The sequence below is a fragment of the Vitis riparia genome, chromosome 16 (genome assembly GCF_004353265.1).
Source record: "Vitis riparia cultivar Riparia Gloire de Montpellier isolate 1030 chromosome 16, EGFV_Vit.rip_1.0, whole genome shotgun sequence".
NCBI lineage: Eukaryota > Viridiplantae > Streptophyta > Magnoliopsida > Vitales > Vitaceae > Vitis > Vitis riparia.
The window spans coordinates 11,025,041-11,052,042 of NC_048446.1; the positions used below are offsets into that span (position 1 = coordinate 11,025,041).

Sequence of the window (27,002 nt, forward strand, 5' to 3'; positions counted from 1 at the left end):
AGTATCAGGTCAGGCCTAGTCATGGAAATTCAAGCCCAGCCCAACAGTCCTTGCCTAGGGCTAGTTTCCTAATTGATTTACACAAAAACGATATGATTATAATGAAGCATATGATTTATATTCGCTAGGTACTAAAATGATTATTTTATAGTTTAGGATTGGGCAACAGTTCACTATGATGTTTCAGGGACCAGGTTAGACTGAAAGTGCTTAGGCCCGAGGTAATAGGTAAAGCTAGGGCCGATTCATTTCTTGTTAATTTGTAAAGTGGTGCAGCCCACTACACCCCTGATCAGAGGTTTCCCTTAAGAATCATGAAACAGAAGTACCTAGATTAGATCACAAGAATTGGCACATCAAAGGCATTGCCAGATGCCAGATCTATATCAGTAAAATTAAAACCTAATAAACCCCATGATCTGTAAAATAGGAATGGCACTGTAACTTCCCACCACTACAAATTGTTCAATAGTATTGTCATGTAGGGATTACAACTATATACATCAAACTGAGTCAGGACATACCGCTTTAATACAGAAACTAAGAAGATAACAAAATCACTTGTTCTGCTTAGCTGCAACAGTTCTCTGAACTGTGGAAACACCATCCACAAATTTTGTCCGGAAAAGAACATTGGCATTATTGAACATGCCTTCTTTAAGAGAAACCACAATGAACTGAAAGATAAGAAAACAAACGAAAAGGAAACCCATTGGATACATGAAAATTTGATAAAAAGAACATGAAATCTTGTCTGCCAACTGCTTGATTCCAGATTTATAATAAATGTTGGGTACATTTGATGCATTTTATTCTAAAATTTTCCCTTGCAATCCTTAGATTTATTTAACCAACCCAGGATACAACTACACAGCAGAAACTAAATCCATGTTTAGTTCAACGAACAGTGGTGTACAGTGTTCTATTCTATACTAGGTTGAGCAAGGGTTCAAACTGATCCATTAAAAACAGACTTCCCCTAACTTTCATACTTGTCACTTATAATATAATATATAACATATGTCTATATCTTAAAATTTTCATGACTTTTCTTGACTATTCATTTGACTGTGTAGCAAAAGCACAACTACAATAATTGATCTTATGGCCACTTTATTAACTTCTAGAAAGTTTCATCTTGCTCTTAGTAATGAATAGTTTATTCTTCCAGTTGGCCATATGAACAAATCTAATTATAGAAATACTGAGTAGAGTTACATCTAAGATAGAAGTGTTGACTCCTCTTTCTGCTGGTTTCTTGAGTTAAGAACCCCTTATGTTGATTAATGTCAACTAGGTAGCAGACTCTTCTAGAAACAAGCATTGTTCATGTCATACATGCTACTCTTCATACGTACCTGAATGCATTTGAAGGTATTATCCACTAAAATATATATAACTAATAAAAATTAACATTTTACTATTTAATATATCATTACCTTTAGGTATCTCAAATGATGTATTAGATTAGGTTGATAATTTTGTTCCATTATTGTATTGAGTCCAATGTAGCTTACCTCCTGAGGGGTCTTACCAATTAAAATCAATCATTAGTTACTTCAGAGTTGATTCGCATTTGAGGTACATATACATTAGGTGAAATTAGGCCATGAGAAGTGGTTACCACATGAATACTAGGTGAAATTTTGGAGAAGAGATTGAAAAACTCAACCGAGTGGGCAAAATGCAGGTTGGACATCTAAATGTCACACAGGAGACATTCAAACATCTCTCTCAAACATCACCTACAGACTTTCAAACATTGGGCCATATTCTTGCATATTTCTAGCCGTTTTCCAATTTTTTTAAAGGATATTTTGGTAACTTTTTGGAAAAAAGATCTCCAAAATTGTCTCCAAATATTTTGATATAAATACTAAGTTTTTATAAATTGAAGACATGCATAAGAACGTGACTATTCTCTCTACCCTAGATCTCCATCTCTCAAACCTTTCAAGCACAATCTTGAAAGAGTTTTCATTGAAAAGGAAGGTATGTTCTTTCATAGCCTTAGCATGGGATAAGGTATTCCGTAAGGAACAAAGAGTGTGGCGATAAGGATATGAAAAGTTGGGTAGGTGCTTACCGGTATAAGACCCTTTGGGAGTTGGATCTTCCAGATTAGGTAATCTACGTACAATCTTTTACATATTTTGTGACTCTATTCCCAATCGTTCAACTTGTAGGTTTTTCATCTACGAAATTTCTCGAGAACTTTGTAAGTGTTATTTCCACCTATAGTTGATGTCCTTGTATGTGATTGATTTCTATATATACATTGTTTGAATCTACCTCTCATAAAATTTGAATAAATTTTAAATTGGGAAATAAAATTTTGGACTACCTATTCACTTCCCCTCTAGGTAGTTTCATGTATTAAGAAACAAACTCTCAATCTCATTAGTTGACTTTTGGAGGCATGAATCATGATACCTTTTTCGTACCATAGAAAATTTATTTTTTGATTATAATTTAATTATAGCTAAAGGCCCCATGTCTATTACAAGAGCTAAAATTCAATTGGCAAAAAAATATACTAAAGTTTAGGAGGATAAAAAGAAAAGTGAATCAACATGCTGATGAGAACAAATAAAAAAATATATATATTTACTAACCTGGGAATGTGGGAAATGGGATTTAATCATTCTTCCAATGTTTTGAGTGTGACTTAAATCAAGGGCAGCATCGACCTATCAACAAAATCAAATTATTTGCAGATCCATTTGAATATGCAAGTAGAAGTATAGAGCAACAAAACATAGAAGGGAAAGTGACTTTCATGAACAAAACCAGTAATGAATAATGAATATTCTAAGTAGGGAAAACTCTGTTTTTAGTGCATAAGTTTCTAGAATAAGGTCTTTTCTTCAATCTAGATTGACTAAATATGGTCTCAAAGTTTTCAAAATCTCAAAATGCTGAGTCTGATTTCGCAAAATTCCAGCAAATGTTATGACTATATTATCTGAATCGGAAATAAAATTAATATAACAGCCATCATGTGAACAAGGATTAAAATATTGGAAATTGCAAACATGCAAATGTGTGATGGTTGGTGGGGTAAAAAACTCCTACTGTTCCTGGCAATACTACTGCTGATAACTCTGCCCTGACAGCCTGTAAAGATGACAGTTCCCATGGAGATACTTGCAACAACAGAAGAAATGACAACCTTTGGTGTCACTGTCAGAGATCCAATCACAGCCACTTCAGATACTGAATAGCAGAAAGGAGAGAGCTCTGTCAATATTTCCTTAAACAAGGAGCAGTTAGAGCAGCTCTACAAATTGTTAACACCATCCTCAGCCTTGGTACCAGCAGAATCAGGCACTAATACATCCTAAAACCTCATTAACTCATCCTTCCTAGCCCAAAAAGGTACATTTCGGACTGCTTTGAGTGGAACAACAGAAAAATTCAACCCTTGGATCATAGACTTAGGGGCAACAGACCATATGACAGGTTGTGCAAGTCTTTTTTTCTACTTATACTCCAGGTTCTGGACACATTAAAGTCAAAATTGCAGATGGATCTCTCACTACTGTTGCAGGGACTGGTACTATAATTTTAGTGCCTCATATAACCCTTTTCAATGTTCTCCATGTCCCAAAATTATCATGTAATTTGCTGTCTAAGGAATAGGATTGGCAATGCTGAGGAATATGGAGGGCTCTACTACTTCAAGGAAGACAATACCAAGGATGGATAAGTTCTATAAGCTGGTTGTGAATCTTCCTAGAGGACTAAGCAACAAGAAATAGTGTTGTGGCACTTTAGTTTACGCCACCCTAATTTTCAATATTTGAAGCATTTGTTTCCTTCTCTTTTCAATAATAAAGATGTTTTTCAGTATGATATTTATCAATTTGCTAAACATCAACGGTCCAATTATCCTTCTCAACCCTACTAAGCATCCAAACCTTTTGCAATGATACATAGTGACATATCTCTTGAAAGAAAAAAATGAGGCAGAACCAACATTCAAAAATTTATCAAATGATTCAAAACCAATCTAATGCTAGAATCCAAGTCTTACGAACGGATAATGGGAAAGAGTATTTTAATACCATTTTGGGGAATTATTTGTTAGAAAAAAGGATTATGTATCAAAGTTTGTGTGTAGATACACCTCAACAAAATGGAGTGGCCGAGTGAAAGAGTAGACATTTATTGGAAGTAGCCCGCCATTATGCTTACCACAAATGTACCAAAACAATTTTGGGGAGATTCCATTCTTACAACCTATTATCTTATAAATCATATGCCTACCCGAGCTCTCAATTACCAAACACCATTAAAAAGATTCCTTCAATTATATCCACAAACTTAGTCCATTAACCAACTTCCCCTTAAGGTTTTGGGCTATAAAGGCTTTGTTCATGTTCTTGATCAAACTCGAACTAAACTGGATCCTACAGCATTAGCCTATGTCTTCCTTGGTTATTCAGCCACACAAAAGGGGTACGTTGTTACTCTCCTAAAAAACAAAAATACTTTGTCGCTTTGGATGTTACATTTTTTTGGGAATTCACCTTTTTTCTCCAAAAATTCACTTCAGGGGCAGAATGTAGATAAAGAGAATTTTTGGGAATTATCATTGCTAAGCCCACTACCAGAACAACCACCAAACTTGCTGCCTAATCCAACTATATCACCAAAACAACTATTAAACTAGCCTTCTTACCCACTTGAACAGCCAGAACACCTCCTTAACTAGCTAGTGTTTGAAATTGACAAACCAGAACGACCAAACCCAGCCAGACCTGGGGTGTCAACAACAAAAACAGATTGATTCACTACAGCAACCAGAACTTTAGGTCTATTCAAGGAGTAGTAAGTCAAGAATAGTAGAGACCAAAATGGACCAATAGTGCTGTCAAGAATCATAACAAAATGTCCTTCCTGAGGTACGTGACCTTAATTTGCCTATAGCCATAAGAAAAAGAGTTTGGCCATGTACTCAACACCCAATATCCAATTTTGTGTCATATAACCATCTCTCACCTCAATTTCAAACTTTTATTTCCAGACTTTTAGGAGAAGTTCTGGAACACATTCATGAGGCTCTACAAGATCATCGATGGAGAGAAGCTTTGATGGAGGAAATGAAAGCTTTGGAAAAAAACCGAACTTGGGATTTAGTGGACAAGCCCAAAGGAAATATGCATGTTGGATGCAAATGGGTGTTTGTTGTAAAATACTAGATGGGTTCATTGAAAAGTACAAGGCGAGGTTGGTAGCCAAGGGATTTGCACAAACTTATGGTATTGACAATCAAGAAACGTTTGCCCCGATTTTCAAACTTAATACTATAACAATTCTTTTATCCCTTGCTGCAAATCTGGATTGGTGACTTCAATAACTAGACATAAAAAAAACGCTTTTATGAATGGAGACCTAGAAGAAGAAGTGTACATGGAATTGCCTCCTGGATTTGATCAAGGAAGGAAGGTAGGGAAAGTCTACAAGCTTAGAAAATCTCTCTATGGGCTGAAACAGTCTCCTCGTGCATGGTTCAAGAGATTTACTAAGGCCATCATGATGCATGGATATACACAAGATCAATCTGATCATACCTTGTTTTATCATCACAATGATGGTAAGGTCACTATTCTCATTGTCTATGTGGATGACATTATAGTGACTGGGAAATGATCTAGTGGAGATGGAACAATTAAAAGGGAAGTTGGCTGCTGAGTTTGAAACCAAAGATCTAGGACCTCTATGTTACTTTCTAGGGATGGAAATGGCAAGGAACAAGAGTGAAATATCAGTTTCCTAAAAAAAAAATATATTCTAGATCTCTTGAAGGAAACCGAGATGCTAGGATGTAAACCTTTTGATGGTTCAATGGACCCGGTAAAGAAGATTGGAGAACAAAAAGAAAGCACACCTATCAACATCGAAAGATATCAATGTCTAGTAGGGATGCTAATTTATCTTTCCCACACTAGACCAGACATCACTTTTGCAATAATAATTGTGAGTCAATACATGCATGCTCCTTGCAAAGAACATATGGAAGTCGTGTATAGAATTCTAAAGTATCTTAAAGGATCTCTAGGGAAAGGATTATTCTTTAGAAAAATGAAAAGAGAAGCATTGAAGGGTTCACGAATGCTAACTGGCAAGTTCCCTAGATGATCAAAGATCAACTTCAAGCTATTGCACCTTTGTGTGGGCCAACTTAGCGACTTGGAGGAGCAAGAAGCAAATGGTAGTAGCTAGAAGCAATGCAGAGGCAGAATTTCGTGCAATTGCTCATGATATGTGCGAACTACTATGGCTTAAACAACTTCTAGGAGAAATTGATGTGAAGGAGGAGATGCCATTGAAGATGTATTATGACAATAAGGCGACCATCAACATATCACACAACCCAGTTCATCATGACTGAACTAAACATGTGGAAGTTGACAGACACTTTATAAAGGAGAAGGTTGAAGATGGTACAATTTGCATGATTTATGTACCTATCAAATTACTATCAAGAAGATGATTCGAACAATTAGTAGACAAGTTGGGCATGTTCAATTTGTACCGCCCAACTTGAGGCGGAGTGTTGGAAGATAATTCAAACAAAATCAAATCATTCTAATTATGGGCAGATTTTGTTTCAAACTAATAGCCGAATAATCAACTCTTATTTGAACGTTACTTGACTTTTTTCATTTTGAATAAATGTTGTTGATTAATAGCAACAAAATCTTAGGAGATATGACTTTATTATTCCTAGAATTAAGGTCTGTTTCACGTTCTACTTTGTATAAATTAGAGCTTGTACCTCTAATTTATTTTTAATAAGAATTTGGTGAATGTTGGTTTTTTCTTTTGATCGGTGGCAAAACCATCAAAAGACTCTAATACTTCATTATTAGCATAGAGAGGTAATTTTTTTTCTCAACCTTTGGTAGTTACAACAATGATCTAGAACCATAATGATTGACTCTGGAGCCACAAATCATATGATGGACTACAAAAAATTCTTCCCGTCATATAATCCTAGTTTAGGAAGTTTCAAGGTTAAAGCAGCATATGGATCTCTTTCAACAGTGGCAAGAACTAGAACTATTAGAATTAGCCCTAATATTGAAGTACATTCTGTTTTGCATATTCTAAATTTGTCTTGCAACCTTCTCTATATTAGTAAGCTAACTAGACATTTAACGTGTGGTGCTCATTTCTTTGAGTTTTCTTATGTGTTTCAAGACCTGACTTCGGAGAAAAGGATTGGCAATTCTAGAGAACATGAGGGCTTATATTATTTTGAGAAGGAAGTTGAATTGAATAAACAAACTTAAATTGCAAGTTGTAAGTCTCTTTCTGGAGAACAGGAAATAATATTGTGACATTGTAGACAAAGCCCCCCAAGTTTTTCATATTTGCGAACTTTGTATCCATCACTATTTCATAATGGAGATTTTTTTCAATGTGGAATTTGTCACTTAGCCAAACATGTTCATTCCACTTATCCTCCTCAAAAATACAAAGTGTCATCACCTTTTTCATTATTCCATAGTGATATTTGGGGTCCTTCACGTGTTAAACATTTTAATGAAAAACAATGGTTTATCACATTTATCGATAATCACACTAGGGTTTGTTGGGTATATCTTTCGAAAGAAAAATCAGAAGCAAAGCAAGTGTTTAAAATCTATTTTAGAAGGTTCTCTCTGAGAAAGGCATTATTCGTAGAAGTTTCTGCAGAATAACCCCACAACAAAATGGCATTGCTGAAAGAAAGAATCGCCACCTTCTAGAAATAGCTAAAGCCATTATGTTCACAAATAATGTACAAAAATGCCTTGTTATCTAATAAATAGAATGCCAACCCAAATTCTCAATTATGAAGCACCAGTAACTTGTTTTCTCAAATCCTATCCTCACAACCAATCTATCTCTTCACTTAAATTAAGAGTCTTTGGTTGTACTTCCTTTGTACACATCCACGATAATAATAGAAGTAAACTTGACCCTAAAGCTCGAAAATGTATTTTCTTAGGATACTCTCCTACATAAAAAGGGTACAAATGTTATTGACCAAACACACGCAAATATTACACTTCTATGGATTTGATATTCTTTGAAAACAAATCTTTTTTCACCAAAAATTTCCCTCAAGCGAAGAGAGTTAGTGAGGATGAAAATATTGGGATGTGAGCCTGAATAGTCATAAACACCCTTTGGCGAACCTACTATGACCATGAACAAGGGTTCAATGATAGGAGGACTTGCAACTCCAATCTCCCAAGCCAATTGTTTATTCAAGACAAAAAAATACTCAAAAGGTGGAACACCTAACGGACCTCTTGCAAAACCATGAATTTGAATCAATATCAAGTACTCAAACTTCTAACCCACATGTTACTTTTGGAGGTAATGATCTTAATGTTCCTATAGCTCTCAAGAAAAGAATATGATCTTGTACTCAACACCCAATCTCCAAGTTTGTAGCTTACAATCACTTGTCATCATCTATTCAAGCTCTTGTAACTAATCTATGGAAATTCTGAAAACTACATAGGAAGCTTTATCAATGCCGGAATGGAGAAACACAATAAGAGAAGAGAAATGTTAGCTCTAGAAAAGAATAGAACTTGGGATGTTGTGGAAATGCCAAGGAAAAAAATCCCATATTGACTGTAAAAGGGTTTTCTCAGACATATGGAGTTGACTATCAAGAGACATTTGCATTAGTGGCAAAGCTAAATACTATTCAAGTACTCTTGTCCTTGGCAACAAATTTGGAAAACAACTTGATGTCAAAAATGCATTCTTGAATCGTGAGTTGGAGAAAGAAGTCTATGGATCTACCAATAGGATTTGATGAGGCTAGAATTAATGGAAAGGTTTGCAAGCTCAAAAAATCTCTTTATGGAGTGAAACGGTCTCCACGGGCTTGGTTTGGTAGATTTATGAAGGCTATTCATCAGCAAGGGTACCAATAAGCTCAATCTGATCATACTCTGTTCTATAGACATAAAGGGGATAAGCTTATGATTCTCATAATCTATGTTGATATAATCTTGACTAGTGATGATATTGTAGAGATGGAAAGGCTAAAAAAATCTCTTGCAGCAGAATTTGAGATTAAAGATCTAAGCCTATTGAGATATTTTCTTGGTATGGAAGTAGCAAGAAATAGAAGTGATATTTCAATTTCTCAAAGGAAGTACGTCCTTGATCTCTTGGAGGAGATAGGGATGTTAGGGTGCAAACTTGCAGATACACCCATAAATCATAATTTGAAACTAGGCAAACAATCTAAAAGTACACCGGTTGATAAAAGTTGATACCAACGTCTAGTAGGAAAGCTTATCTATCTTTCCCATACTAAACTGATATTGCCTTTGCAGTTAGTGTCGTGAGCCAGTATATGCATTCTCCTTATGAAAAACACATGGAAGTTCTGTGTTAGATTTTGAGACACCTCAAAGTGACTCTAGGATGAGGACCTATTCCTTAAGAAAAGTGAAGAGAGGAGTGTTGAGGCTTTTACATATGCAAATTGAGTAGGACCAGTGAAAGACAAGAGGTTAACAACCGGATATTGCACCTTTGTGTAGGGTAATTTAGTGACGTGGAGGAGCAAGAAATAAATAGTGGTGGCTAGAGTAGTGCTGAGATAGAATTTAAAACTTTAGCACATGGGATCTACAAGTTACTTTGGTTGAAGATATTGTTGGATGATTTGAAATTTATGAGAAATGAGCCTATGAAGATTTATAGTGACAACAAAGTTGCCATCACCATCTCCCATAACCATGTGCATCACAATAGAACAAAACATGTAGAGGTGGGCTGCCACTTTATCAAGGAAAGGATTGAAGAGGGGAGCATTTGTGTCGTGTATATACCTTCATCACAATATGTTGCAGATTTGCTAACTAAGGGATCATTCAAGCCGGTGTTTAAGATTGGTTGACAAGTTGGGTCTATTCAATGTGTTTAGTCCAGCTTGAGGGGGAGTGTAGAGAATCTCGGATAATTCTAATTCTCTGAATAAGGATAAAATCCAAGATGTGGTTTATTTTCTAAATATGGGAGATTGTGATTGTGTTCCTTGTTTCTATTTCTAATTGCTAGCTATAGTATTACAGCTAGCTTGAATCTCCTAAAATACAACTGATTTGAATCTCCTAAAATAAAGGGTTGTGGTTACAAAGTCTAGCCCATAAATCTACTTGTATTGAAGAAATAAAAAATAACAATAGCAACCTCCACTTTATGGTCTGCCCTTTTTTTCTGCAGTGCTTTTTTTTAATCATTGTTTTGTTTCCTGCCCAGTTTCAGATACTTAGAATATCTAGAGAGATACAATATTCATAGCTTGTAAAATTTTGAAAAGATCAATTATAATATACAATAGTAATAGCTTTGAAAATTTTTGAAAGATGAGAGAAAAAATCTCTTGGTTTAATGTGCTTCACAAGAAGACCCTCAGACTAAACCCTCATAAAAGTAAACTGCACCATTGGAAAAACTAAAGAAAAGTTGTACATAGTACCATGAACATAGATGCATAAAGCAAATCCAGCTATAACAATTATCAGAAGAATCCTTGTTAACTCTTCCTCAAAGCAAATCCATTTAATAAGTTTGGTAATGCAATCTATATTATAAGTTTCAAATGCTAAAGATATGGAAAAAAATATTTCAAAACTATGCCAAATTATAAATGAAAAAAAAAAAATCGTACAGCACCTCATCCAGAATATAAAGTGGAGCTGGTTTGAAGAGGAGCAATGCCAATATTAGAGAGAGTGCAAGCAGTGAACGTTGCCCTCCACTCAATTCCGACAAGGACTGTTTCCAAACACTTCCAAATGCAACACGAACCTCAAGACCATCCAAGAAACTGCATCCTTCAGGAGGTTCCAGCTTTGCCATTGTGCCTGGTAATAGAGTAGAAAAGATGGATCCAAAGTCCCTGAAAACGAGACACAAAATTATGAATAGTAAGCTTCATCAAGTTCTATAAAATCAAAGATCAATAACCAAATAAATGATTAATTTTAGTATCAATTAAAAGAACCATGTAATCTAGCATGATGCAATAGACTCACTTGTTAACTTTAGTCCAAGTAACCTTTAATGTTTCCTTCTTCTTTTCATCCAGCTCTTCAATCACCATCTTGATTTTTGACTTGTCATTCTATTAAAGGCATATTATCATAAGTAAAATCATAGTATGACAACATGTCAACAGATTGAGAGCTACAAACCTCAATTATGCTTTTCTTGGATATTAATTCATTGTACTCATCTTCTGCTTTCTCAAACATTGCCATAACTTTCTTATTCACCCTTTTCTCCAGGCTACATTAGTGAAAAGAAGAAAAAACAATCAGTAAAAAATTGTTCTTTGCTACCTCTTCATTTCACAGAAGATAATGATAGCACAGTACGACATTTGAGTATGAGAATGTTTGGAAAAATCACTCAGCTCTTGAAACCAAACCAATACAAACAATAATGAGAAGAGACAAGGAAAAAGAAAAAAGGTTTCTGAGCTACATACCCTGATTGTTCAGTTTGCAGTTTGTCAAGTTCAGCCCTGGCTTTACTAGGATCACGGCATGCAAAATCATAATCAGTTCCACTTCTTCCGAAAAGCTGCTTTTCTGATGCAATCCAGGCATGCTTCTCAATTAACTTTTCTACCTTTGAAGAGCAATCTTTTTGTTCCATCTCCATTCGTTTTACCTAAAAAAATGGAAAGTAGATTATTTAGTGTATCAAGTCATGAAGAACACATATAAGGCAATTAGAATTTACCTCATTTTCCAGCTTCTTCCTTTCAATATTCATCTCACTGAGTTTGTGTTGAAGCTTCTCCTGCTCCTTGAGAATGCAACTAATTTGAGAATCACATTCCTTCATCTTCAAACGGATCAAATTGAGCTCAGATTGAGCCTGGTCATGCTTGTTCTTTACTGAAGAAACCTGAGAGAGAGGCCAGAAGGTTAAACTTCATGTTACATAACTTGCCAAAACAGATGTTGAAGGGTACCTTGTTCTTAAGTTGATCTACTTCTGATGTGAGACTGTCAATTTGTCCTCTCAAACATGTTAGTTGACTCTCCAAAGATGCACGTTCCTCTATGACTGCTTCCATTTCCATAATAAGCCTCTCTTTTTCATTCTCATGCCTCTACTAGCAAGAAAAATCAAACCATAAGAAATTGAAGCGCTATTGAGCACTCTAGCACTTCATCTACTAGCAAAATCGGAATGTATATAAAAAAATATAATTACCAAACAGAGTTTAAGAAAATGGTGAATAAAATGATTTAGTGAGATGCAAAATCAAAATGAATAATGTCAAATACAACATATTTAAACTTTTTAGAGAGAATAGTAGAAGATATTTCATGTTGTGAAATGTCTTGCATTCTTGGATTACTTGACTTCTAGGCGGTCTCAAATTCTCTTTGTGAACATATTTCATTAAGCATTATAATGGAAAACTAAGGTAAGGATTATAGAGAAAATCAGGAATTAATGGAAGAGGACAAAGTACAAGATGATGAGAATAGGAAAATTTTGTTTAGCCATGGAAAATCCAAGAAAAAAGAACTCCAAAAAAAGAAATGAAAGAATAAAAAACTCAGGGAATTGATTGCAGCTCTGAGTTGAAGCTTCAATATAAAAAATTTTAAAGTGTACCTTAGTTGTTCTTTGCAATCAAACAAATGAACTTAGGCAATCACATCAACTTTGAAGCTTCAAGGTACAAAATCTCACTTGAGCATTCATTAACCGTGAAAGAGATTCTAACAATCCCTTCTATAAATGTGTAAGCCTAATATGATAAATTCTAGCACTTGAATAAAAGTATTCCAACCATCAATTAAAAGTTAAGTAAAAAGATACTCAAAAACCCCTTGCTAATTGATGGTGTTAGTGTGTTTGTGTTGGGCAATTCTGGATCAAAAAGATTTTCCATTGTATTCTACCATTCCAAGTCCTGAAATTCTCTCTTGGACACTCGTCATTTCAAAAATACTCATGAATATGGGATGGATTCACAAATTGATCAACCAAGTTTAAAGTTCTCATACTTTTATCAAAAATAGGGTTGGAAACTTGGGAGGAGAAAAAACTTTTGTTTTAAACCAAATGGCTCTAGTTTTGATTGCTCATGCTGAAGGGAGATTATTCAATTGTTATATAGAATGTTTCAATCTTACATTGGATCAATCATTGTTTCAATCATAACTTAAAATTTTCATTTTTTTCCAAGCCGATTTGAGTCGTTGAATTAAACTTTAAATCCTACCATTTAAACTCATTTCTGGATTAGGGATTTATAGTAGAGAGAGATGAGTGTCTCCTTGAGCTTCAAATCTGTTTCATATTAAGGAGTGTTTGTTTTCTAGAAAAAAATTTAGGTATTTGAGTTGAAAATTAGATTTGATTGAGAAATTTTCCAACAAAATATGTTGATTCATTTTTTTGTTTTCATGCCTAGTCTTGTTCTTCATCCATTGGGATAAAAGCAAATACCTTCTTGTGTAAATATCAAGAAGAGGCTAAAATCCTGTTTGGAGGTAATTCAAAAGGGGTTCCATATGAAGATGATGGGAAGTTAAGTTTCCTAAGGTAATAAACAAGCAATTTGGGAGAGGATTGACAATGTTATTAAAGGCAATTGCTTCAAAAGGCTAGGTAAAACCTTGTACTGATTATTTTCTTCATAGCAATGTTATTAAAGGCGATTGCCCAAGTCGCCTAGGCCATCAAGCCAAGTGGGACAGATGAAAGTCACTTCTTAAAGACCAGGCAAAGTGGCTTCAAAGAGGCAACGCCTAGGCGATTGCCTTGGGATAAGGCACAAGGCATAGAGGTGGTCACCTTTGACCATGAATTAAGATTAAACATACTTAGATTATTTTCATTCAATCTAACATTAGATTAAGATGAAATATTATATTATCAATTATAGAGATAATAAAATGGAGGGCCATTAACCTAGTCTTGATGGAAACGATGACAATTTTAATTTCAATGATGACTGTGATGATGATACCCAAAATTTTTCTAAGATGTTCATTCTCTTATTTTATTTTTTATTATGACTTTTAGATGTCTAAAAAATTAGAATATCCATTTAGACAAGAAGAATATCTTTAATATGATGTTTCTTATGATATGGGGTATAATATTTAATACTTTGAATAATTATTACTATTTTGTCGATTTTATAAAACATCATGAGCGATGAAAAATAAATAATATTGATTGTTGAAGACAACGCTTATATTGGTTAAGTATCGAATAGGTAAATATATGTATATTTTTTATTTTTTTATTATAATCAGGCTATCGCTTTGTTTTTCACCTTTCGCCTTAGGCTAAAAGGAGTCTTATTGCCTTTTGCTTTTGACAACACTGCTTCATAGTGGATGTTGCAATTATGATTAACCCATGTTTTTTCTTTCTCTTTGGATATTTTCCATGTTATATCACTGTGTCTTTGTCTCTCTTTTATTTTCTAAATTTATGTTTTGATTCAATTTATAGCATGAATTTTAGATTTGTGGACCATGTTTTAAAAGGTATTGAGGGTTATACATTGAGGCTCACCTCAAGGCAATTGAGGTGATTGAGGCTTAAGCCTCACCCTATCAAGGCTTATAGCTTTGAGGCTATAGCCTCAAGGCTGTTGAGACCTAATCCTCAAATATTCAAAGGGTTTTTGGTCTTTATGGGCTTTTGGTATATATTTTATAAGAGGCTTAAGTCTCTATTCAATAAGTTTTAATATGATCGACTTCAGCAATTACAAAATACCTTGAGGTCCTTGGAAGCTGATGTCATTTGAGACTTTAAAGCCTTTGCCTTCTTCTCTAAATCTTTAAGCCTGCCAGCCCGATTAGTAGCATGCTCTTTGATCGATTTCTCAAGCAGTGACACTGTATTTATACAGTTTTCAAGCAGAAGTTGCTTTTCTCTAGCAGCTGACTTTGATTCCCCAAGCTCCTGCTCAATCCTTTTAACCAGTTCACTGAGCTACATTGCAAGCAAAAATAAAAAACAAAAAGAATGTAAATTAGAAAGAATAGAATCATATTACATGAGAAGAGGCAGCCTGATGGTAAAAATATATTGCTTCATATGGCATAACACCAAAGCTTCCTCCTAGATATTTTATGTGAGAAAGGAAAGGCCCAAAACCTTATGATGCTCATTTTGCTCAGCCCTGTTCTGAAATAACGAAAGGTCATACGACTTAAGTTCCAACCGCGCTTTAAGGTCCATGAACCTCTTCTGAAGAGGCATGAGGTCGGCGATCTGCAATGTCAACCAAGAAATAGGCAAAAACATAAAATTAGTATTGGAGAAGACTGATTTTTTTCAAATCTCAATGAATACATCTGAAGAGAAAACATACACTTGCAATAATAAAAATCATTTATCTTCAAATGATTGACAAATAATTAAAAGATAGATGTCAAGTTTGTTCTCAAAGTTCCAAATACGTACTGAATAAGTAAAAATAATATGAATATGACGCGCTATTTGTGTTCATTGAATAAAATCTCCAAAGCTGATAATAGTTATGCAACCACAATACAATCAACTTTCAATAAGAAACTTTATATAACTTTGGACTGATCATAACCTACTAGAGACAAACAATAGGGAACAGTGCCCCTAACTGTTTATGAACTTCAGAAGCTGGCAACCTAATCAGATAACCTGAATGTTTGTTTATCATTAACTATAAAATACAAAAATAAAATAAGGTTCATATAAAGATAGCATTTTTAAAAGAAAACAGAAAACATCTTCCCATTGTCGTGTTGAATGGAGATAAAAATTAAAACTTTGCAAAGTAATCATCATTTTACTGGAAGTTTTTTCACTTCATGAACACAAACGCAACAACCCTGTTGAAGAAAACTTATAAGATATTAATATTTTGAAAACATATGTATGGTGGACAACATTAAAGTCACAAATGATCCCAAGGACTATTGGGTTAAATAAATACTTCTTATTAAAAGAAGATGCAAACACATGCATTCAATATTAACATATTGAAAAGAAGTTTTATTTAAATAAACACATGAAGATTTTTACTTCTATTTTTTTTAATCTCAAATACTTCATTTTTCAGGAAATAGAGGAGGCTGTTCAAAGTTGACCTTTGCTTCAATTTCTGATAACTTCTGCTGATGAGTTGAAAGTTTTGATTCAGCCTCTGCCAAAGCATGAAGTTGCCTCAATAGATCACCACCACCTCTGAAACAATAAATTGTTAATTTAAAAGGTTATTTTACTAAAGTAGATTTGAACCTTGAGAGCATCTTCTAACATAGGTATGGTAGTACAAATGGCCTTTTTCCAACATACTTGAAACATATGTATGCATAAAAATTGAAAAATAACCAAAAGAACTGCAAAATTACTCAAAATTTTGTATTTATATGTTCTTACAAACAATAAGCAATTGAAATGACAGGTAACTACACCCTCATAAAGAATGTTGACTAGATAGAAAATAAGCAGGCATGTGGTTTACTTGCGACTACCACCAGTCAGAAGACCACTTGGTTGAAATATATCACCATCAAGAGTAACACTTGGAGTGGAGATATCCCTGTTAAAAGCAACCTGTCAACCATTCATTTCAATACAAATTAGCTTTGGCTAAATCAAAAATAAAATTTACCATATAATTCACACTATGACCAGTTTGCATTTAAATAAAAAGCAATAAGAAAGCAGTGAACGTATTGGAGCTGAAAATAATACCCTGGACCTGGGACCACCTGATTTGATCAGGTTTACCTCCATCCCTTGAGTAAAACAGGTTAACTAATTATAGACATGTCAGGTTAGAGGTTAGGCCCTAACACCAGATAAACTCATACCCAAGCTGAAGTTCTTGAACTAGGTTATAAACAGGACAAGCTTTGGTCGGATAGTGTTAGAGAACATGCAGGTATGGGGCTGCACATCCATGAATGAGTGAGGGTGTAAGAGAGCATAACCTTATGAGCCCAAATCCAAACAACTTAAGCTTTTAAACCTGACCACATGTTTATTTCCCCAATTTATCGAGCTCAAAGGAGTTTGTTCACAATTTGTTTGCCTATGGACTCATCTATTTCTCCATGTATGGGAATAGGGCCACACATGAAAGAGGATGCTAGAACACATACAGGTATGGGGCCTCCCATGTGGCCTGTGGGCCTATTCGTCTCTCCATGTGTGGGTATGAGGCTACACGAGGGAAGGTATTGGAGAACATACAGGAATAGGGCTGCACATCCCTCATGGTTTGTCTATCTCTCTTCATACAAATATGAGGTCACACATGAGATGAGGTCACACATGAGGAAAGGTCTTAGAAAGCATATACTTATAGGGCCACACACCCACAACTATTAGGAAAATTGGTTGTCCAAACAAGTAGTTTTAGACCACTACTCTATCAATTACCAACTCTAGATATACATCCAAATCATTATGTGTTTTTTACATATCATACACTTCAAAATCACTGCAGAAAACAAACAAAATGGACTGAAAATGATATTCCCAAATCTTATTTCATTCAAACAATAATTTAGCAAATCCTTGATGATATAAATAAACCAACAATACTAATTTGATGATACAAAAACATAATATCCTTGACCAATGATTTTGAAGACTATACACTAAAGGAAATGTGTAATAGAAGGTCAACTTTCAAAAAAACTTAAACTTTCCAAATTCTTTGAAGTGCATTGGTATAGAAAACCCAAAGAGTTAAGAATTAACTTTAATTGGCATAATCATCAATTTTCTTAAGCACAAAGCAACTGAACTTGGTTTCCATGCCGATATTTAGAGTTATATTTATCCGATTACTCATTAAAGAGCAATTCCATTGTAAGTATCTATTTGGATCATTAATGGTTTTGATTGACACTACAATCATGGTCCTAGCTTTTCTCTAAGGGACCATGTAGATGAGAGGTGCAAAAGAAGGGGTTTCAAGATAAATAGAATTTGGCATTGTCTTCTTCAAAATCCATAGATCTCTGTGTTTCAGACAAAGATATAGAGCCATAGACAATTACCTCACCCACCATTTCCGCTAAACCATCACTATAGCCACCAACACTCCTATCACTATGCCATCTTCACCACTACTTATGTAACCACCACCACTAACACATTAGCTCTATTGCCAAATCATGCCACCCCACTGTGTCATTGCCATGACAACAGATCAATACTTCTACTGCCAGGAAAATGCTTTTCATACCATATTTATTATCATCCTTATTACAGCCTACTCATATGGTAAGGGATTGTTGGATGTGAAAAGAAAAAAACCAAATAAAAAGACATTTTTACTTATTTTATTCATTAGCATCTTTTCTACATCCAATAACCACCTGCTACATTCGGCAATGGTAAAAGAGGTGGTATAGAAAATGTTAATGATAGCATCATGCCCATTGCTACTACCATTCCATCACCAGTACAACTACAACAACTCTCATTGTTTTTAATAAGTAAAGGCAATGGTATTAAAAGAAAAAGTATACAAGACATATACAAAGCAACCTGGGTGCTAGTACACAAAGCAACTCTCATTGTTACAATGCCACCGTCACCATCCTATCAACCTTCAAATTTATTAACATCAAACATACTCTTCTAAATAGTAGAATCTTCAAGAGACCATTGGCATTCCATTCATTCAAATACTTGATCACAAAATCCTTAATGTTAAATCAAAATCATCATCCAAACAACGATTAAAAGAAAAGCATTGATCGGAATGAAACTTCTATTTGTTGGCTTAGTTTAAAATTGTCTTATTACATTAATACATAACAAGTGTATTAGTCATTTCATTTCAAACCCATTTCTATCATGATAAATTGCAATATATGAAATGGGTTTGGCGAACTTCAATTTCCATAATCTTTAAAAAAATTCATTAAAATAATTCTACATAAGCAAAATGCAGTCAAAATCTACTACCTAATAGGTCCCACATACTACCCTCAATGTACAAATGCCAATTTAACCACATGATTTTAACCATACAATTTTTCACATACTATTTTCCTTGGATATGATAGGGGACTTGCTCCATGTTTTGAGGGGTTACAGGCCCTCTTTGGAGCAAGACTCAGTTTTTTGGAAGGGAGGAAGAAGCAGACAGTTTAGGGTCAAAGCAGCGTACAGCTTGTTGGTCAATCCTAATGACATTGTTTTTCCATCAAGTTGTATTTGGGTGGATAAAGTTCCAACCAAGGTTGCGTTCTTTGCTTGAGAGGCTACGTGGGGGAGGGTGCTTACTCTTGATAAGCTTCAGAAAAAGAGGATGGCAGCTCCCTAATTGTTGCTTTCTGTGTGGGTGTGAAGAAGAAACTGTAAATCGTATTCTTATACACTGTATAGCGGTAAGAGTCTTGTGGAATATTGTCCTTGGGTTATCAGGTGTGCAGTGAGTCTTTCCAAAAACTGTAAAGGAGGTCTTAACTAGTTGGAGGGGAGCTTTTGTGTGAAAGAAAAGGAAAAAGATTTGGAAATGCATACCGTTGTGTATTTTTTGGACGGTTTGGAAGGAGAGGAATAGACTAGCTTTTAGGGGGAGAGTGTTAGATATTCAAAATCTTAAGAATTCTTTTGTTTGTAATTTATGGAGCTGGGCTAGATTGTATATTGGAGAGGCACGTCTATCCCTTATAGGGTTCTTGAAGTGGTTAGCTTCCAATTAAGGGGTGGTGAGGCTCTGTTGGTTTTCTCTTTTGTTTTGAGAGGTGCTAGTTGCTTTGTATACCCCTTGTATGCTTTGTAGTTTTTCGCCTCTGTTTTAATACAATATGTTTTACTTATCAAAAAAAAAAAAAACATTTTCCAACTGTTCAAACTTTTTTATATAACTCAATGAAAATCCAAGGGACAAAATGTTCAAATCAAGGTATCTTATACATAGGGTACTAAATCATGCTCATTAGATGGTGATTTCAATTTTTTATTACTGATGACATTGTTTGAGTATAATAATTGAGGAAACCTCAGAATAGCTCATAAGGTGCAGGGCAGTATGGCAGTCCCATATTTGCTTATGAAGCTATATTTATAGCCATTTTAAATTTAGAGGATGGAACTAATTGATTGATACAAGCTATCTAATTCTATTTAACCTATATGTCACCAGTAGAAGTAATCATCCTCAAAAGAGAATTAATAGAAAAAATCTACTAAACAAAGAAGAATCTCTTGGAGGCAACTAACACAGAAACCTCAAAACAAAATGAAAAACAAAGGTGTTGAAGCCTCAAACATATTTCCATAAAAAATTGCCTACAAGGCAAGGAAATTTTTTTAACAAGATTGTCCTTTCAGATGATGGCACGCACTTGAAATCTTAAGATGGTATTGTCCTTGTTTCCTAAATATTCTATTTAAATGACTAGATGGACAAGGAATAGGAAAGATCAAAGGATAGAATATTCTCAAAGTAGATCAAATAATAGGTAACACACACACACACACACACACTAAATATTCTACTTAAATGACTGGATGGACAAGGAATAGGAAAAATCAACGGATAGAATATTTCAAAGTAGATCAAATAATAGGTAACACACACACACACATAACACGTGTTTCATCATTTCACTTTTTACAGAATTGTTCAGGGCGATGTAGCAAAAATATATGAAACTTTGTGCTTTGAAGTAAATTCCAAAAGAGCAGAAATATACTTCTGCTTTTCTGCTGCATTTCTGGCAAAATCATTGCGTGCTTCATTGTTTCATTTTTTACAGAATTATTGCAATGCAGCAAAAATATGTCAAACTTTGTGCTTTGAAGTCAATTTCAAGAAAATAATTTTTCCAGAAATGGAGCAGAAAAACAAGTATCTGAAATATGGCATCAACAAAACATTCAAATAGAATCATACTGCTCAAATAACTATACAGATAACTGCTTTGCCAAAATGAGTTTACCTCCTTTGCAGCATCAATCCTTTTACAAACAAAGGTTGAACCAAACACATATTCCATTGCACTCTGCGACATTTATACCAACTTTTAGTAAAGCTATTATCCAGCAGAATTTGGTTAAAAATGCAAGAGGTCAATGCTCAATTCCCACTGCGTATGCTATGCAATAAGATAAATAAGGTTTGCCCATTTTCACCACAGATATGTGACGGAATTATGTCCAAGCACTAAAGTTTCTAGTAACATGGCAATATACAAACATTTCACAATGCGCAACATTGAATGATGAGGTTCAACATCATGGAAGCATACCTTCAGTTCCTCATCATATCCAACCAAAGAAAGAGCCAGTTCTGCATTCTCCTTACCAACCTGAAGATGCAAAATAATAATATTTGAACCATGGCTCACAGACTGAAACCATTAATTTATGGAGAAAAATAAGTGCATCGACTAACCAATCTAGAAGCTTCTTTTTGAACTCTTAAAGGAACAGTATGGGATTGAATTTTGTTCAACGGAATGATCGTTACTCTTCTCCGGAGATCACCATTTTGAAGCAGTAGTTTTCCAGTGTTTTCTGTGTCTACAACAACATTAAACAACTTTCCACCAGCAGCAACCTATAAGTGAACTCAGCATAAGAATGCGTATGTTATTTTGTAGTCATAAACATTGGCAAATGAATTAAACCCTTGAAAGCAAACCAATTATATACTATCATGCATTCCCAACCTCTAAGGCAGTCATTGTGGAGCTATCCTTCACTTTAATTAGTTTTGCAACCACACCTTTCACCCTTGACCTATCAAAATTCTTCACTGGGTCATGGTATGTAAACTGAACATTTCCCAGTTGAGCAGAAAGAATCCTTGTCTCATCTTTTAACTCCTGCACCATGTCCAGCTCAAGAGCACGTTCCTGAAAAGCATTTTGCAATCTAATATGTAAAAGTGTGATCAAATTGGGATTCATATATCATTCATGTAGTGCTGGGAGCCATTTGGGGAAGAGCACACTAACCTTTTGTAAAGCTTCCATCTGACCTTCTTTGTATGTAAGAGATTCCAATGCCATTTTGATATTTTCCACATCCTTTCTCCTCACATTAAGCTCATTCTCAACAGAAACAGCTTCTTCATGCTTAGATATTAACTCATTTGTTTTCTCTTTCAGCTCTTTTTCACAATGAGTTATTTTTGTGTTGAGCTGTTTCAATTCTGTTTCTGCACTCCCAACTGCTACTTTAGCATCAGCTAGTTGATCTTCAAGGCATTTTTCCTCACTTCCACTGCTCTTACCAGCTAGAACACCCTATCATGGTATGTACAACATCACTTTTAAATACAGCTCAGCTTGCCCATAAATGAGAGCAATAACAATGCCCATCAAGTTCAATAGCAGAATGTGATATATTAGTACTCTTTTCACCTGGTACTCTTTTTCACACTCTTCCAAATTCTTAGAAAGTTCCTCAACTCTTTGTTTTAGATCAGCTGCCCCATCTTCAGCCCTTTTGACAGCAGAGGCCCTCTCTTCAACAGACTGTTTTAAATCTTCAATACCTCTAACAATCTGGTAACATCAGCACAACTAAATGTGATATTCCATACAACTCACAATAACAGCAGAAAAATATTAGTACAAAACAGAAAAAGAAAACACAAAAAGCAAACTGTCAAAAAACAAAAGCTAGTGGTAAGCATGCAATGCTTGCAACCCAGAGAAAACATATCTTCATTTGCTTGGTGCCAGGCTCCAGTTACCTTTTCAGCATTCTCTTTTTCACTCTTGAGAGTGTCTTCTTGATTTTTCAGTACTGATGCTTGCTTCACAAGCTCACGAGAAAGAGCATCTACATTCTCTGATAAAACTTTTACCTCTCCGCCCATACTTGCCTCCTTTTCAGCAGTCAAGTTTGACACTTGTGTCTCCATTTCCTGTATTTCCACCTGCATCCTTTTGTGACTGTCTTCAATATCAGCAATCTTCGTCTTTACTTGTTCAACCCCAGAGACTGCACTGTCCCTAATCTTCTCTGCCTGAACAAATTCATAGGCAATGCAGAACCTTTTAAGTCGATCTAATTCTGCATTGCCATTAGCCCATTGCATATACTGCATCCGTTCTTTCCTCAACTTCTCCAAAGCAGGCAATATCTCCTGGTCAAGAAGCTTATCAATCTCATCAACTTTGCTCTGCTTCTTCTCAAGTGTTTTCAGAGCAGCCTCTTTCTTTGTTTCATACATTCTTGTCCCAGCAGCCTCTTCAAGCATAGATAAAATCTCAGGAGGTTTCATGTTTAAGACCTTGGTGATGCGCCCTTGCATTATGAGAAAATGTGGGTTGTTAACATTGAGCTGTACAGAGTGGAAAAGGTTTTGAACTCGACTAGGCTGGGCAAGGTGTCCATTTATCAGGTATTTGTTCCTTCCACCAACCACAATCTGCCAAGTAAGCAAACAATTCTAGACTAAGTTGGAATAAAAGCAAAGCATTGAAGGTCCAAAAGGACATTAGCATAGCACAAGTTGGAACAAACCGATTATTGGGTGTATTATATATGCTATCACATAAAAGTGACAATTAACTTTTGGAAATATATGTGAAATGACTTAATGCTGATTAATTTTGGTACAAATTTGCCATGGAAAGTAAAGTGATGATCCAAACAGTAATAGAATAGAATTCTTGTCATTTAGTAAATCCCAAAATTATAATTTTATCTTCTTTTTTTTTTTTCCATATTTTATGTTTTTTTTTACCATCTAGAATAGAGCCATCAACAGAAGAACCAAAATAGTTTTAAAAAGTCATAAGAATTTGGTCAGTTTTTAACACCCTTAAATAACAATGTTTATCCCAGAGTGAAGAGAAAAAACTAGACTAAGTTCTTATGTTATTAAAATTAAAAATTAAAAAAAATAAAATAAAATAAAATAAAAAAAGATAAGACTTTGTACTCCATTTAGTTGCTGAGAAAGGTAGGAAAACAAAACATCGGATAAAATTTTGAATCTTCATGTTCCATTACTAAGGACCATAGGATCTGCAAACCTCACCCAACTCAATGTACTACAACTGTTCAGCTTAATTAGGATATTTTTCGGTTGCGGATACAAAAACCACATAAACAGAGAAGTTAAATTTCTATTCTAGTTATTTGCTGTGCCCGAAAAATGCACAAAAATCCCCCCAGATCTAACATTTTTACCAATTTCTCAAGTTCAATCGTGTTCTAAGATTGGCCTATTTCACATCATGGGTAACCAAAGAAGAAAGAAAGAAAGAAAGAAATCCAAAAAATAAAAAAAGTAATTACACTGAAAACAGGCTTAAATCATATCCAAAGATTATGCAATTTCTGAATACAAGCAAACATGCTTCACAATTTCACCCATATTAAGCTTTCTTCTTTCAAATTTGAACAATCTAAAACATACATACCAAAAAATAACAAAATAAAACATAACATTACATTACATAATAGTATTACAATACTTCTCAACAGTTCCCCAGCAACCAAACAGGACATATTTCTTTTTCATTTTAATGCAGCTGTCAAAAACTCGCATGGATAATACATTCACAATAGTCAGAAAACCTAAAATTTACAAAACGGCTATAAAATACACTAAAACTAAAAATCAGTGCAAACCCCACGCACCTGCCGTGTTACCGTAATTTCTGGACAATCCTGGTAACCGAGCGGACTCCGACTCCTATCAGAGTTATCGAACACCACCGACACGGTGGCCTTAGTAATCCCAGCTTGGCCTTGCTTATAGACCAGCTCCTGGAGATTGGAAGCCCGAACCTGCTGCAAATTGGTAATGCCCAACACAAAGCAAATGGAGTCAAGAATGTTGGACTTGCCGGAACCATTAAGGCCCGTGATGGCATTGAAGTAGGGATCGAAGCCAGGGACGACCGTGCGAGTGGCGTAGGATTTGAAGCCCTCCAAGCAGATCTCCTTTATGTACATTATTGGGATGAAATTGAAACCCTAAGGGGGAGAGCTGAAGAGGGTGGTCTCGGAGATGGAAACCCTTTAGTTCGAGAGCGGGAGTTGGGGATTTTGGAGGGCTTTTGAAATGAATGTCTCAAAGGCGGGAGATATTCCATTTTTATTTTTAATTAAAATATTATATAAATAAAGTATAATCATCACCACAGTAGCGGGGATAGCTCAGTTGGGAGAGCGTCAGACTGAAGATCTGAAGGTCGCGTGTTCGATCCACGCTCACCGCAATCTTACCTTTTTTAACGAATTTACATTATTTACCCTTTTACTTCTCTATTTTCTATGAGGCCCATCACCAATTTGTTTTTTTCATTTTTTTCACACTAGATAATATTTGGTGCATATTTTTTGAACTCTTTTGAAATGATAGAAATTTTTTTTTTTTTAACCTAAATTCATGAATTTATTTTTCTGATTTAAATACTCAATAAGATTAATGTTCCATCTAACAATGAAAAACATTAAGGAAAGAAAAAGAAAAAATATGAAAGAAATCATAGTACCAATTTGGAAACCATTGTTGAAAATGATTTTTGGTTTTCTAAAATAGAAAAAAGTTTTATAACCTAAAAAACACGTGGACAATTTGTTGACTAAATATGATTTTAAAAGTATGTTTTTTAAAATAAATTTAAAGTTTTTTCTAATTTTTTTTATAAAGTATTATAAAAGAATTAAATTATAAATAATACTTTAAAAACTTTTATATTATATAAAAATGAAGATTAATAAAGAAATTTTTATTTTTATATTTGAGTTTTTAAATAAAATTTTGTTCTAAAAAATTAAGTAAGAATTTTTTAAAAATAAAATTGTTATAATTTTTTTTTCTACAACTATTTTCCAAAAAATTGTTAAACTACGAGTCATTTGATCGTGTTTTATGATGTTTGTTTTTAAAAACTATTAATTTTTACATTAACAAGTTAGCACTTGTACATAATATTGTCATATTAAATGTTTATATAATGAAATGTTTCTTTATGACATAATTTCACAAATTGAAACATTTAATATACAAATAATCACTCGTGCCTATCATTAGTTCTCTTATTTAATTTTTCATAAAAATATAAAAAATTAAAAAATAAAATAAAAATTATTTAAAGCGTCTCCAATAATAAATAGCAATATAGTGTTATTTTTAACATTGATAATTGTTTTTCATAACAAATGCCGATTTTTGATTGATACTTCAATAATAAATTGTAGACCCCAAAATTTGTCAAAATTTTATTTTTATATTAATTTTAAGCCCAATTTTAAATTCACAATTATATATGTTTTTTTGGTCCACTCACCATTTAATTCTTAGTTTTATTATTTTGTAAATTATTTTATTTTTATTTTTATTTATTATTATATTATATTATATTTTTTATCATTTTTATTTATTTATTTATTATTATTTTCTCTCTCCTCTCTCTTCCATTCCCCACCACCCACTCTCTCTCTCTCTCTCACCCATACCGCCCATGTGACATTCCCTATTTTCATTCATTATTTTTCCCTCAATTTTTTTTTCACTTCCCTCTCTGTTCTTCTTCCATCTCCACTCTTCGTCATTGTTTTGGCAAGGTGGACGATGACCCCAAAGCTTTTCCAATTTTTTTTTCTTTTCTTTTGTCCCTACAACACTCTTCCCATGCCCCTCCACTTTCTCCCGCTTGCTTTTTGAAAATTTCCCCCCCATTTTCCCAAGACAGCCCACCCACCCCCCTTTTTTCCTTTCCGCTTCCATCTCTATCCCTCTTCCTCTCTGCGATTTTTTTTCCACCCTTTATTTGTCACCACCCCTCCATTCTTCTTCTCCTCCATTCACTCTCTCTTTTTCCCACATGGCCGGCACCCCACCCTCACATCTTCTTCCCCATTCTTTTTCCTTTTCTGGTTTTCCCCCAACTCCCACTTCCAAGGCAGTGGTTGACTCCCCTATCTTCTCTTTCACATTTTTTTTTTCTTTCTTTCTTTTTTTCCTCCATCCATTTCTATTCTCCCAA

At 34.5% G+C, this 27,002-nt stretch overlaps 1 protein-coding gene and 1 non-coding gene across 2 annotated transcripts; one reads left to right on the forward strand and one right to left on the reverse strand.

Moving 5' to 3' along the window:
• Nucleotides 1-305: 305 nt before the first annotated feature.
• LOC117934095 (structural maintenance of chromosomes protein 2-1-like) lies at nucleotides 306-25,039 on the reverse strand. Its single transcript, XM_034855709.1, has 20 exons — nucleotides 24,646-25,039; nucleotides 22,745-23,425; nucleotides 22,410-22,553; nucleotides 22,002-22,292; nucleotides 21,714-21,899; nucleotides 21,437-21,601; nucleotides 21,291-21,350; nucleotides 20,982-21,044; nucleotides 16,532-16,623; nucleotides 16,155-16,251; nucleotides 15,181-15,297; nucleotides 14,797-15,015; nucleotides 12,014-12,154; nucleotides 11,779-11,946; nucleotides 11,522-11,706; nucleotides 11,226-11,319; nucleotides 11,067-11,155; nucleotides 10,705-10,930; nucleotides 2,616-2,690; nucleotides 306-677 (listed from the first exon to the last, which is right to left on the reverse strand). Exons 1-20 carry the CDS (start codon nucleotides 24,961-24,963, stop codon nucleotides 558-560), a joined length of 3,531 nt encoding a protein of 1,176 aa, XP_034711600.1. The 5' UTR covers nucleotides 24,964-25,039; the 3' UTR covers nucleotides 306-557.
• A 117-nt stretch (nucleotides 25,040-25,156) lies between these two features.
• On the forward strand, nucleotides 25,157-25,229 carry TRNAF-GAA. The gene has a single exon. It is a non-coding gene; the product is annotated as a tRNA-Phe (tRNA).
• The last annotated feature ends 1,773 nt before the right edge of the window (nucleotides 25,230-27,002 follow it).